At 40.0% G+C, this 13,559-nt stretch overlaps 1 protein-coding gene across 1 annotated transcript; it reads right to left on the bottom strand.

Annotated features, from left to right (window-relative positions):
- Positions 1–281: 281 nt before the first annotated feature.
- Positions 282–8,762, bottom strand: LOC135492154 (serine/arginine-rich splicing factor 7-like). The gene is made up of 7 exons (XM_064778375.1): positions 8,675–8,762; positions 7,988–8,079; positions 7,233–7,445; positions 3,077–3,265; positions 2,765–2,854; positions 2,128–2,172; positions 282–1,476 (listed from the first exon to the last, which is right to left on the bottom strand). The coding sequence occupies exons 2-7, from the start codon at positions 8,071–8,073 to the stop codon at positions 1,410–1,412; spliced, it is 690 nt and encodes a 229-aa protein (XP_064634445.1). The 5' UTR covers positions 8,074–8,079; positions 8,675–8,762; the 3' UTR covers positions 282–1,409.
- Between the last annotated feature and the right edge of the window lie 4,797 nt (positions 8,763–13,559).

Raw genomic sequence — 13,559 nt, 5'->3', positions numbered from 1 at the left:
ATCCGGGTGAAGAAGTCCCTCCCAGGGCATCTGGTAGCGTTATGTAACTTCGGCATCCAAGCACCCAGCAACTGAGCAATCTGGAAGATTCCATGAACGTGGGCATCTGGAGGCATCCTGTGAACTCAACTACCGGGTACTATAAAATTGCCCACTCCAAGAAGGAATTCAACCTTCCTCACTTTCTTTCTCTCATAAACAGGCTGCTGCAGCTAAGTATGATATCCAAGGGGACTCAACGAACAACAGAGGTGGTTGAACAAAAGAATCAGTCATTTATTTATTTCAATTTGATAAAAATTTTATTCTTCCACTTTTAATCTACCACGACACAAAATGATACATAAATACATATTATAATGAAGTTCTGAGATAAAAGTAAATGGACAAGGATCACGAAGTAATTCTGGACGTGACCATATTACCCTTTTTTCAACAATCATAATGTTGTCAAAACATTTCCTATTTCATGAAGGAGTTCCTGTACAATAACTTAGTTTTACAGAATTTCATACACACCGAAAATATAAAAACGTACCATAATACAAGGACTAAGGGGAAACGATTTCCAAAATGTCTTATCTTGCTTTTCCGGCTTACCGACTTTTTTTAATTTGAGATCTGGCACATGCCAAGTACTTAGGTTTAACAGAATTCCCTTTTCGGTGCTCCGCAAGAAGCTGAAAATCTCTTTATCAGGTCTGCTGAAATATTAGACTCGGACAGGATGCATGAGACAATGTTTTTTTAAAAACTGGACCTCAGTGAAGCAAGCAGGCAGAATAAAAATACTTTTAGGATTTCAAGCTTGAGGGAAAAAGTTCAAACAGACAATTCTATTGCTATTTGGTAAGCCACGTCTCTAATATCTTTGATCGAGTAAATCCACATATTTCATACTTTTAATTACAAAGACACTAGTTTTCCTAGGCAAGTTCCCTCACAATCACGACCGCACAGGAAAATACCAAGTGTCTATTCAGTGTTGGCTGCATCTTTTTGACTTGGCCAGCATCTACATTACCATACATCGAAATTTGAAGTGTTTAATTAGTGCTAGCTGCATCTACATGACCATATACGAAAATATGAAGGGTCTGTCCAGTGCTGGCTGCATCTACTAACTTGACCATACACAATAAAAAAATGTGTCCATTCACTAGTATCGGTCAAATCTATCAGACCAAACAGGAGAATGCAAAGTGTCTATTCAATATTGGTAGCACTGTTGGAGAAACAGGAAAATACGACACGTCCTCTCAATGTTGACTGTATCTGTAAGGCCACATGCTGTACATGTATGAAATATGAGGTGCACAAGTGTACTTCTTGGATATGATAAGCGTGTCTGGCTAGCCATATTTCACCGGCCTATCCTGTATACCGCTCCATTCATGCCCAGATGATAGCTATTTATCATCCTTGTGACTATGATTGCTATGATGGCTGTGGTGACTGGCTGAGCGCGATCGAGACCTAAAAAGTGAACAAAACATATGGATTACTTATAAGTTTAGAAACATTGGTAATCCTCATTCATGCTGTAACCCCAAAACTTTTTCGGGTACTTTATTTCTTGTGATCTTTCGCTCCAACCTCATCCGGAAAGTTAACAACGACAAAACATAACTAAGCATTAAGTTTTACGGCTCCAGTAATCTGCTAAATAAACACACCATGCAAAAGGTAAAGTTTTGCAGTAAAAGATAGGCAACCGCTTCACTGGAATATCGCTGTTCTGTGTTCACTCTCAGGCAGTGGCCAGTGGTGCGGACCTTGGCCGATTTCTCTTTCAATTTTAGTCTAAAGCAGTTAACGTGTCACACCCAGTCCTGACTCATTGGCCTGCCCTGAACTTGAAAATGAAAATGATAATGAAAGGGAAATCTGGCAATTCTTGAATGGATCCAGAAATATTGAAACCAGATTATCCAGAATTGATCTTTCTAAATGCGGGTCCCCAGCTGGCTCAATGACAAGGCTACACACTAAACCGTATATTGGCTAATATTTATAAAGACTAATAAATGCTTTTACTACAGTTTTCTACAGAGATGGCTTGTGTAAATGTACATGAAGTTTAAAGTAAAAGCATTTACTAGCCATTATGTCAAATTCAATACTTGCCTATCTCGCCTGCGACGATCATTTGACCTGGACCTGGACCTGGACCTGAATGACAATTTATCCAAATGTAAGGCTGTGGTTTAGAGCAGACGTCTATCATAAAGGCAGACTAACATTAAGTAACCGCAAAACTATCTATTGTTTTAGTTATTATTCAATCAGGAACCTAACTAAATAGTCCGCTGTCCGGCTGTACACCACTTGACGACTAGGTGTTTAATAGTTTCCTACGTGATTTAGATGAACAGACACAATTTGACAAATGTTAATTTTGACTTGGCTCGCTGAAGGAAAAAGAAAATGTTTGGTTACCGAGTAAAGAAAAGACATATCTGAGAAGGAGAATGACTGCACATTGGAGACAGTGGCCTCGATAAAAAGGAACTTAAGACTCTTCACAATGAATCTGCCAAACATTACCAATCAGTAGAGTAGAACCTCTCTATTAAGGACACCCTCGGGACTGACAAGTGCTGTCCTTTAAAGAGAGGCGTCCTGATGAGAGAGGTCAAAATGAATGGAAACAACCAATTTGGGATCACAACAACTGTCCATAATGGAGAGGTTGTCTTTAATAGAGGTGTCCGCTAAGGGAGGTTCCACTATAGTAAGACTCAGTTTCTTCAAATAAACCCACCTGCTCATGCTACGGCTCCTGCTGCGACTCCTAGAGTAGCTGCGTCTGCCTCGCCCGGAACGTCCCCGTGAAGCTGACCTTGACCGCGACCTGAAATAGGCAGAAAACAAATGCACTTGTATCGTACTTTTAACTCAATCAGCTGCAGACTCCATGAAAATAATTCTCAGAGCTACAAATTGTAAGGCATATCTAAATGCTCTTCAATTATCATTAGGCTGTGTACTGCACTTTTCCCCTTTTGTGTATTTTCAAAGCCCTCGAATTTCTAAGAGACAAACCCTGCCAAAATATGGACAACATGGTACCTACCTTCTACTTGATCCCCTCCTTCCGACATTCGGACAGTCATAGGCATAATGTCCAGTTCTCCGACACTCGAAGCATCTGTCGTCAGGATTGAACGCCCGTCTTGGCCTCGGGGGCCCACGTCTGTTCCAAGATTTTTGCTTCACTTTACCAGTCGAAGCTTCCACACGAATCCTTGATCCATTCATAGAGCTGTACAACAAAACATATACATGAGCATGAGTTACCAAATCAATGAAAAGAAAACTAGCCTGATCAATTTTTTTCCCGAATAATGGTAGTTCTCACTTGATACCGAAAAGCCAAAAAAATATCCAAATAATAAAAGATAAAAATTTTCTTAAGATTTTCCCAAAGTTTGCAATGCTATGGCCTTTATCCCCATTTTTACCATCACTACACCATGGCGTCCAATTGACTCTATTCCTCCATAAGAGTGCAGTCAAACGACATCATACATGTCCCATACCCGCATTTCAAGATAGTGACGCTGATGTGAATGAATTTAACTGCTGAAATGGTCATGCCGTTATGAAATCTTTGTGTCATAATGCACGAGGCATTCAGCTTTTGTTTTTGCATCAGTAATCAGACATCATGACGGAATTTGCTTGACGTCATGACGGAATTTGCTTGACGTCATGACGGAATTTGCTTGACGTCATGACGGAAATTGCTTGACATCACGACGGAATTTGCTTGACGTCATCTCTGTGACACTGCGCAACCCTGTCAAGCGTTCGTTGCACTCTTAGTCTTATGGAGGAATAAGCTATTTGATAAAAGCTATTTAAAACTTTGTTTCCACATTCAAGCTTTGCAGAACTACCTCCCATTCAAGAAAAGAAACTGTCAGGCCTTAGAAAACCTGGAAAAAAATTACTGTTACATCAAGCCACTCAGACTCAGGGAAATATCGCACATCTTTTCTGGAAGTAAAGGAAGAAATTGCCTTGGCCGTAATTTGTGAACCGTTATGATGTAGAACAGTTGGCCAGACCAATGCTGATAATACCACATACTATGATTTTATCATACATTGTAACTGTAGAACATTGGTATGTTTTACCACCGCACAACTCATTTACCGGTACTGTTTTCTGGTTTTAATACCAATTAATATTGTCGTCAAGCTGAATGTAAACAAGTGCAAAAATGTTAAGAAGTTACGTTACTCCCACCAAGGCTCGAAATAAGTTTTTTTCAACGTGAACAAGTAGCAATTTGAAAAAAATCTCCATATTTCTTATTAGTTTTTGGGGGGATACCTTTGAGTAACAAAATTGCCAATTTCGCATAATTGTTTAGCATTCCTGAAACTTTACAATAATATCAACATGATCAAGATTTATTGTCTAATAATGCGTCAGAGAGGAGCCCAAATTCAGCACTGGCGATGCTGGGCGTGAAAAGTCCAAATTCAGGAAAGCAGGTTGTCTCAAATTATGTACAGTGGAACCACCCTTAGCAGACACCTCCTTTCAAGGACAACATCTCGATTAAGGACACTAGTTTTGGTCCCAAATTGGTTGTTTCCATTGAATTTGACCTCTCTAATCAGGACACCTCTCCATTAAGGACAGCACTTGTCAGTCCCGAGGGTGTCCATAATAGAGAGGTTCTACTGTAATCGAGAGGCCTGCTTGAAGCAAATTACGATAAAAAAACACTTATTTCAAGCCTTGGACAGTTCTCAATGGAGATCACGACTACCAAATTTAGAAACACAACATTTTCTACCAAACATTGTACCAAGTTTTAAAAGAAAACAAAACCTGATGTATTCACCTACTGTTTTGTAGAGGTTAGAGCCGAGGTGAATCGGGAAGTGACGCTGAGAACACATAGTCAGGCAAGTGGAGGAAGGCAGTCAAGTTGCTGTCTCCAAATTGTTGCGGCAGAGGGTAGATTTATCAATCAAATCGGCGGCCGATGACTTGAGTGAGAATTTTCTTCCCTTTGCGATGAGGATGACTTTTTTAGCGGTCACTGGTCGTGGAAGTGGGGAAACCGTCTACTGAGATGGACAGGACTTGGCTGTTTTGAGTCGTGCCTGGCACTGGACCCATTAGTGTTGTGGCAGAGGGAAGATCAGAATCCGACCAGACGACTTGAGAGCCATGTGACTTGACTCAACAGACGCACTGCAGACACCAAATAGCCGTGGAAGAAAGGTCTGGGCATTATATGACCGAGAAGGGAGACGTCACGATTCCCAATTCCACATGAAGATGTTGGGCCAACTAAGATTCCTACATTCGGACGTGTCTAAAAGTCGCAGGCACCAGTTGTTCAGGAAGATAACAAGTCGCCTTGTCTGATCACCAAGGGAAGAGACCAGGGCTGTAGAGCGCCGATGTGGACATTTCCAAATTGGTTGATTTGATACCTCAAAGTGCTGTAGATTTTCCAATCCAATGACTTTTTTCACTCCTTCATAATCAAATTTTTAATTCAGACCCTTACCACTGTTTAGTATTTTTCTCCCAAACAACCATTGGTGGTACAACAATGTACTGCGGTAAGGTAAAGTGATACAATTATAGCTCCAGGACGATGGCATATACAGTGTAGAAAACAGATGGCAGTCCTACGATATATAAATGTATCACCTTACCATAATCGTACGCATAGGAACTAGTTTTGAGGAGTAACCCTGAAACTGATTCTATAATAGTATCAAAAGACATTTTTGAAACTTTTGAGTCAAGCCCAAATCAAACAGGCGTTTGTATTCAGTTGATCACTTTTAGTTTTAGGTATGGTACAGTTTATTTTTGTTGCAGATTGATATATAAGACATTTGGAGTCAACTGATTATCATTTCTACATTTGATATCGAAGTCTATATTAGGGTAATGCACTTTTTTAACCATGGGGTATCAATTTGGACATTTCAAGACTTCAAGCCTCACAAGTTTTCGAATGTACAAATGAGTAGTCAATTATATATCACGTCAACTTTAGTCTTGACGACACTTTTTCTGCGGTGAACAGAGGGTCAGCTACTATTCTGGGATCAGATAATGCGTCTTCTGTCGATGAGCGAGGATGATTTTTAAATGCAGGACGACGGCAGTCCTTCCAGTACTCGGTGCTGAAGCGTGTTGACAACTGGAGCGGCGAAGGAGATGATTGTAGGAAGGATTGTCGAGGCAGATGTTGTGTAAGGTGGTAAGATAACGGTGCAGGAAGATCTGATCTTATCGGCCGAACATAAGATGCGAGAGGTTGATTCAGATGACAGATCGGGGCCTCATCATTTGAGTAGCAGGGTGAAGCAGTGAAACCTCTCTAATAGCGGACACATCTGTTATCAGGACACCCTCTCTTAAGGACACTGCTTTTAGTCCCAATTTGGGCATATCCATTGAGTCAGACCGCTGTAATCAGGACAGTTCTCTACTAGGACAGCACGCGTCGTTGATAAGGAGGTTCTACTGTAAATGCAGATCCTTGTATTTTAGCGGTCCACATTCCACCACAGGTAGATCAGACGAGGTTGATGATGATGTTTAGGTGATAAATGTGTCTCGAGAGCAGACTAGTGATGCAGATCGAACCGATGCCGGTCTTAGTTGGGGCAGTACCGATCATTTGTTGGGGAAGTGCCAGTACATTCGGCAAGAGTTCAAGTGACCCTGTGATTACAAAGTACTGGTAAGAATTAAAGTTGACAGAATGGAACATTAAAAAAATTTGTTCAGCAGAGACCTCAAGCGCAATGATCTCTGAACTGCGACTTGCCTAAAAATACTTGAAGACAGGAAAGTTTTCTTTGGGAGACACTAACCAGTTGTGTACATGTATATGTCGACAGCAGAAAAGAAAATACCTTACTTCTTTTTCTTCCAAAAGATATCAGTTGTTTTAATTTCAACTGTACTCGAGTGGGCTCAATGCTACTACTGTATTTCTTCATACTGTAAAACCGTAAAACTTTGACCGATTTCACAAATAAAACATGAATTGCCGGAATAAAAATTGTGAAAAATATTTTTTGATTGGAAAACAAATTTTTTTCTCCAATATTGCGCAAATTACAACAAAAATAATGGCACAAAATTTTTGCGGTTTACAGTACTTTTACTTCATCAGATTTTGCTCGGATTGAAAAATGTCATGATCAACTGCTGGGGGAGCCACCAGCAATACTTACATGCCGTCCAATCGCCTGACCGCATCTTCAGCATCGCGAGGATCGGTGAACTCGACGAACGCAAACCCTGGCGGATTCCTGGCAACCCACACGTTCTTCAAGGCGCCACAGCGCTCAAAGTGTTCATGGATGTCGCGCTCAGTTGTTCGCTCCGGCAGATCACCGACGTAGACCTTGCATTCAAGCGGCATGTCGCGATGCCTTGAGGATGACCTATTGGAGAGATGATGAGAACATGTTATACTCAGAGTTGCCTTCAAGTTGAATGAGTTCGAGTCCAGCAATGTGTAAAATCCTTGGTGAAAAAGTGTAAATCAGCAACAAAAAGTGTAAATCAGCAACAAAAAGTGTAAATCAGCAACAAAAAGTGTAAATCAGCAACAAAAAGTGTAAATCAGCAACAAAAAGTGTAAATCAGCAACAAAAAGTGTAAATCAGCAACAAAAAGAGTAAATCAGCAACAAAAAGTGTAAATCCTGGGTTTTCTCATTATCTAAGGATGATTTTAAACAATTTTCCTTGAGTTAAAGTGTAAAATGGCCCTGACAAAGTGTAAACAGGCCTTGCAATGTGTAAAATTTCCTGCAAATGTGTAACTGTAAGGGCAGGAAGCCCTGTATACCCAACATTTTGCGAAAAAATAACACTTTCAAATGAATTCGCATAAAAAAATAAATTTTCAAACAATGTCAATATGCTCTGGTTTGTTTTTGTCAAAATTGTCCACTGTGACTGAAGATGTAAATGAATCTTACCCTCCTCGATCATAATCACGTTCACGGTCCCCACGATCTCTGTAATCGTCCCTTGATCTAGATGAATATGAATCTCTGTAGGACATGGTTTCCTGAAATTAAACGAATGAGAGAAGCTCTCATTTGGGTTGGTTGGGTTATGAGAAATATGTTATCACCCGTCGTGTGAACTGAAGAGTGTGCGTTATATACCAGGCCTACCCACTTTAAATTGAAATTAATGTCGTGATGTTATTGTTAATATGGTGATATAACGCAGAAGTACCGCACAACGAATGCGATCAAACTATGTCATTTCCAATCGGGGATTGTAAATTTTTACCAATATTTAAATATTGAAATGAATATAGGCCCTTTTCTAGGTACGCCGGTACCACCACCTACTAAGGGAGGGCAAAACAAACTACCTTTACTCTACAGGTTTTAATAATTTTACGGTCAATCGCGCCAGACATTTGCTAGCCAAAATAAAGCCTATCGGAATTGGCATGTTACGAATGCACACAACAGCTAGATGATATGGATCATGGTAGGCGCCACATGCATGCATCATGCAATGCATGGCCGCGTGAAAAAGCAACATCTGATAAACCGTGGTTTTTTGGAGCAAATCGTGACATTTGTGGCGACAAACATTATTCACCCTGTGCCTGATTACAGTGAAATATCTTATACTGAAAGAAATACCTATTTTGTAGCACAGTTATCGATAAAATTTGGATTAACGGCGGAAAATATGAAACAATGTCGGTAAAATTTTCGTAGAAAATGGCTGACACGGATTTATTGGTAATTCTGTCGCTACGTGGCGCTGTACCATTAGACGTCATGGTCTCATAAACCAGTTTTCCCTGAATAAAACATGACATCACCTCGACCCTCAACGCCGCTCATGGTTAGGTTCAAATCTATCAGATCCAACAATCCTTCACTGCCCTAACCTAACCTCAATGCAATATTTCTCAACATCTTTGAACCAAACCATCAGTGTATGATAGTAACCCACATTTGTATAAAAATAATTGAGTTAGACCTTATTCTAAGGTTAGACCAATTTTTGGACTCTGCACTGCAGGGTTTGCTCTGGAGTCTACCCTTTTCCAAGATACCCAGCGGATTCAGGGGGTTTCAAGATAAACATCATATTGATAATAATGACTTGCGACTTTTATTGGTCTAGCTATAGAATTACTGGATAGTATTCCGGTGACTGTGCAATAAATAATTGACTAGTGGTATAAGTGGGATAATTAGCCAGGTACCAGCATTTAATTAGGTACAATGAATATCAACCCTTTTCCACAGACTTTAAAACTTTGATGAAATATGCCCACCTCATGATATACTCTTGAGATCGATCTATACCCATGCGTGGCGCAAAACTGCCCAACTTCAACACGTGATAATTCATTGATAACAATGATTCAAAAAAAATGGTACGGTACGTTACGTTTGAAGCATCTAAGTGAACTTTTCCCCTAAATAACTGGATCGTATTTCTGGATTTCCCAGAAAAATTACGTTTTTTGGGAAGGTCAAAAAATCACCTTGATCAATTCAAAAAATCACCATGTCAACATGCTATGTTACGGCAGCAGATTAGTGCCATAAAAAATATAAAAAATAAAATGTTATCAAAATATATGCACAAATCAGCGGACCATTGAAAACCAAGGCCTATAATTGCTGTCACATCTCAAGGTTGCGGTTTGGCATCAATAAAAGTTCGTCGAGCGTTGACTCTGCCTTAATCGGCGCGCGGAGTCTAGGCAAATATGATTCATTATGTAACACTTTGATGGGTAACTTAATAGATGTACGTTATGTTGAGGTAAATTTTCAACACAAAGCACTTGTTCAAAGCCCATTTCGTAACCATATGGTTGTGTCATTTTCGAGTGGAATGACTGAGCTTACACTGGCATCAGTAGGGGCTTTTCAATCCTGAATTCCAAACCACCGGCATGACGTACCCTGAGCTATGTTATTCATTTTTGAGGAGGGGTTTGGGTATCATATTGACAGTGATATCATCCATTGCATTCGCTTTTTATTTCTTACTCTATAAGCTTAGCCCGTCGAATGGAATGAGCTCACTCGAATTTATCGTTCTACCAGAAATCCCGGGAGTTCTCGTTGCAGCACTGTGTCTATTGTTGAAGAAGGAAAGCCCGTTCCCTCGGAATATCCACGTATGGCTGGTTGCTATCCTTTTTGGGGCGGCTGCATCCCTTACATGCATATGCGTCCTGAGTCTGCCTCTTGGTGACGCGAACGCCATCTATTATTGCAAACCAATCATTGTTGGCATTCTGGCATATATTTTCTTGAAGGAACATTTCGATGTGATCGATGGTTTCATTAGTTTTACTGTCTTCCTTGGAATTCTCTGCATTGTGAAACCGCAATTCCTGTTGCAACTTTTTCACATTGAAAATCCAAACTCTTATGAATACGATCCTAAAGTTCAGTGTGTAATCATAAATATTTACAATGTGACTGAATCCGATTCTAAAATGGAGTGTGTGAACATGACAATAAACAATGTGACTGAATACGATTCTAAAGTGCAGTGTGTGTACATAAACATTAACAATGCGACTACATACGATTCTGAATTACAGTATGTGTACATAAAAAATGACAATGTGACTGAATACGATTCTAAAATGCAGTGTGTGAACATAAAAATAAACAATGTGACCGGATACATGACCGATCCTAAAGTGCAGTGTGCCGACATAGATTTAGGCGTGGCAATAAACGCGACCGATTGCAGTACAACAATGGAGTTTAGAAACATATCATCGTTTGCCATAATATCTAGATATGAAATTCAAACAGAAATATTGAATATGGCGAAAAACCCTTTGTCTATACCGAGATGGCTAGCTTGTTCTCTGTTGGGTTTATCCACAATTCTGATGTCGGTAGCATTTGTACTCCGAAGGAAAATCAAGGAAACATCGTCAGTTTCAATATTGTTCCTAACTGGATTTGCCATCGTGATTGGTGTGTCAGTCGCCACTACAGCGATGAAAATGTGGTCTTTCCCGCTAACACCAAAGCCTTGGCTCATGGTTGCTGGATCAGCTCTAACAAGGAGTTTTGCCCGATTGCTATATATTCTGGCGCTTCAACACGAGTCTGCTGCGATGGTAGCATTGGTTGCTACGATAGAAATTCCAATCTCATACGTTTTGCAGATAGTAGTGTTGAATGATATGCCGGATTCGCTGAGTTCTATCGGAGCAGTCGTCGTCATGTTGTCCGTTCTGGGATATGGGATAAAGAAGTATCTGCATGTGAAAAGATCGGAGGATAGTGAGACTACCCCACTGGTTGGCGATAAAAAAGATGTCGAATAACTTTCGTGATGCAAGGACACATCTTTTCGAGGGACTGACGATAGGCTTAACAAGTGTCTATATTTGTAACAGATCCCATGAAAATCAGGTATTAATCCTTTTAGCTGCTGCCTATACAGTCCCTTGAAAACGTGTTTGGAAAAACTAACTCCCGAATTGGAAGAAAATGAATCCTCACCCATTACAATTAAGATTTCAGCATAACGGTATTGGGGTTATCCTCGTCCGGTAGTCCACACCGCACTAGTGATCTTTAGTCCCTTATAATAGTTAATCAACTAATAGCGATAATTGTCGCATACTCTGCGATAAAAATCGCTAGGCTGCGGCACCTAGCAGGAGATTAACAAAAGGGTAGTCGTACACCGGCTTCCTTTCTTTGACACAATGCACCAGTCAAAAAGAAACAAGATAGGCCTAACAAATAAAATTCTGTACCTGGAGTACAAATATATATACAGTGTTTTATTTATGAAAGGCTTGTTCGCACTTTTAAACACACTGGACATTTAAGTGTATTTAAACACATTAGCGTTGGCATTGAGGTCTCAGGCAATAAAGAAAGTATTAATCTTTGTATGCTGAGAAGTGACCACTATTTAGTACATATTTCTCTTAACCAAAGAAATGACGGCCGCAGTTGAGGTGACTCTCTATATAAAGGTACTCTCAACTCGGCTCTATAAGACCAGATCATACAATTATTGCCCGCCCAATACATGTTAATCATACATGTAGGATTACCCAAAATCATGATTCCAACCAATGAGGTCTCTGACGAGAATTTTTATGGGCCTAACACCCCTAACCTGGATGAATATCCTAATGAATAAACATCAAATGTGGTATTCGGCGGTATTATCAACCTGGTCTTATAGAGTCGAGTTGAGTATAAAGCATATTGCCACGCATACATGCTATGTATACGCTATACATACCGTGCTGTACATCCATGGTATAACACAACATCTGTGATGATAAATAAATTGAAACAAATTTTGCGACAGACGACCTTTCAGAAGAAAGTCATGACGTTTCAGTATGTTTTGAAGTCACTCGTGATGATATCTCCGTTTGGTTAACAAAAGCCATTCATGTATATTTGTATTTGTCATTTCCTTTTGCTTAGTGTATTATCCCTAGTAACGGAATTCGGACCATTGCGATATCATCGAGGGCATTACAGAAGACTTTTTGGAGAAAATGAAATGTCCTGCATGCATACAAAAAAGGCGCTTATATTTCCCCACAAAAAGGACACTCATTTGCCAATCTAAACTCAGAAATCAGGTAAAATTTAGAAAAATTCTGTCGGTACTAAACGTACCTATAAGTGTTGGTCGTTGAGCACCAATTGGTTGAAATTTGATAACTTCAAATGAACCAGCAACTGAGAAAAACGGGGTTTTGCCCTATTTTTACATGGACTGGTTTAATCGATGGTCTTAATCTAAGGAATTGATACCGAACTGGAGGTATTGGTTGTCTCACCCAAACCACGAGGGTGGAGCTAAAAATGTACTGTAGACCAAAACGGGGGCAGAGCCGAGGTTTTGGTCAACATACCAGCTCCATCTGAGAAGGTATTTTAGGATTTATGACCAATGGTTTCAGTCAAATGCGCGGAAAGGGTATAACCGCCAGATTCTGCCGGCAAATGTTAATTCGTATCGGTCTGTAAGTAATTGAACTCTTAAGTTTACAGACGATTCACGATGTCACCTTACACCCTCCCGTCGTATTTGCAAGTCTAAGTCAGTTTACTCGTTACGAGTGAAACATGACAAGTCAGTTAACGCGTTACTAGTGAAATATGACAAGTCAGTTTACTCGTTACGAGGGAAACATGACAAGTCCGTTTACTCGTTACGAGGGAAACATGACAAGTCAGTTTACTCGTTACGAGGGAAACATGACAAGTCAGTTTACTAGTTACGAGTGAAACATGACAAGTCAGTTTACTCGTTACGAGGGAAACATGACAAGTCAGTTTACTCGTTAGGAGGGAAATATGACAAGTCAGTTTACTCGTTACCAGTGAAACATGACAAGTCAGTTTACTCGTTACGAGTGAAACATGACAAGTCAGTTTACTAGTTACGAGTGAAACATGACAAGTCAGTTTACTCGTTATAGTATAACATGACAAGTCAGTTTACTCGTTACGAGTGAAACATGACAAGTCAGTTTACTCGTTACGAGTG

The sequence above is a fragment of the Lineus longissimus genome, chromosome 8 (genome assembly GCF_910592395.1).
Source record: "Lineus longissimus chromosome 8, tnLinLong1.2, whole genome shotgun sequence".
Taxonomy (NCBI): domain Eukaryota; kingdom Metazoa; phylum Nemertea; class Pilidiophora; order Heteronemertea; family Lineidae; genus Lineus; species Lineus longissimus.
This window is presented reverse-complemented; position numbering and strand designations above follow the sequence as displayed.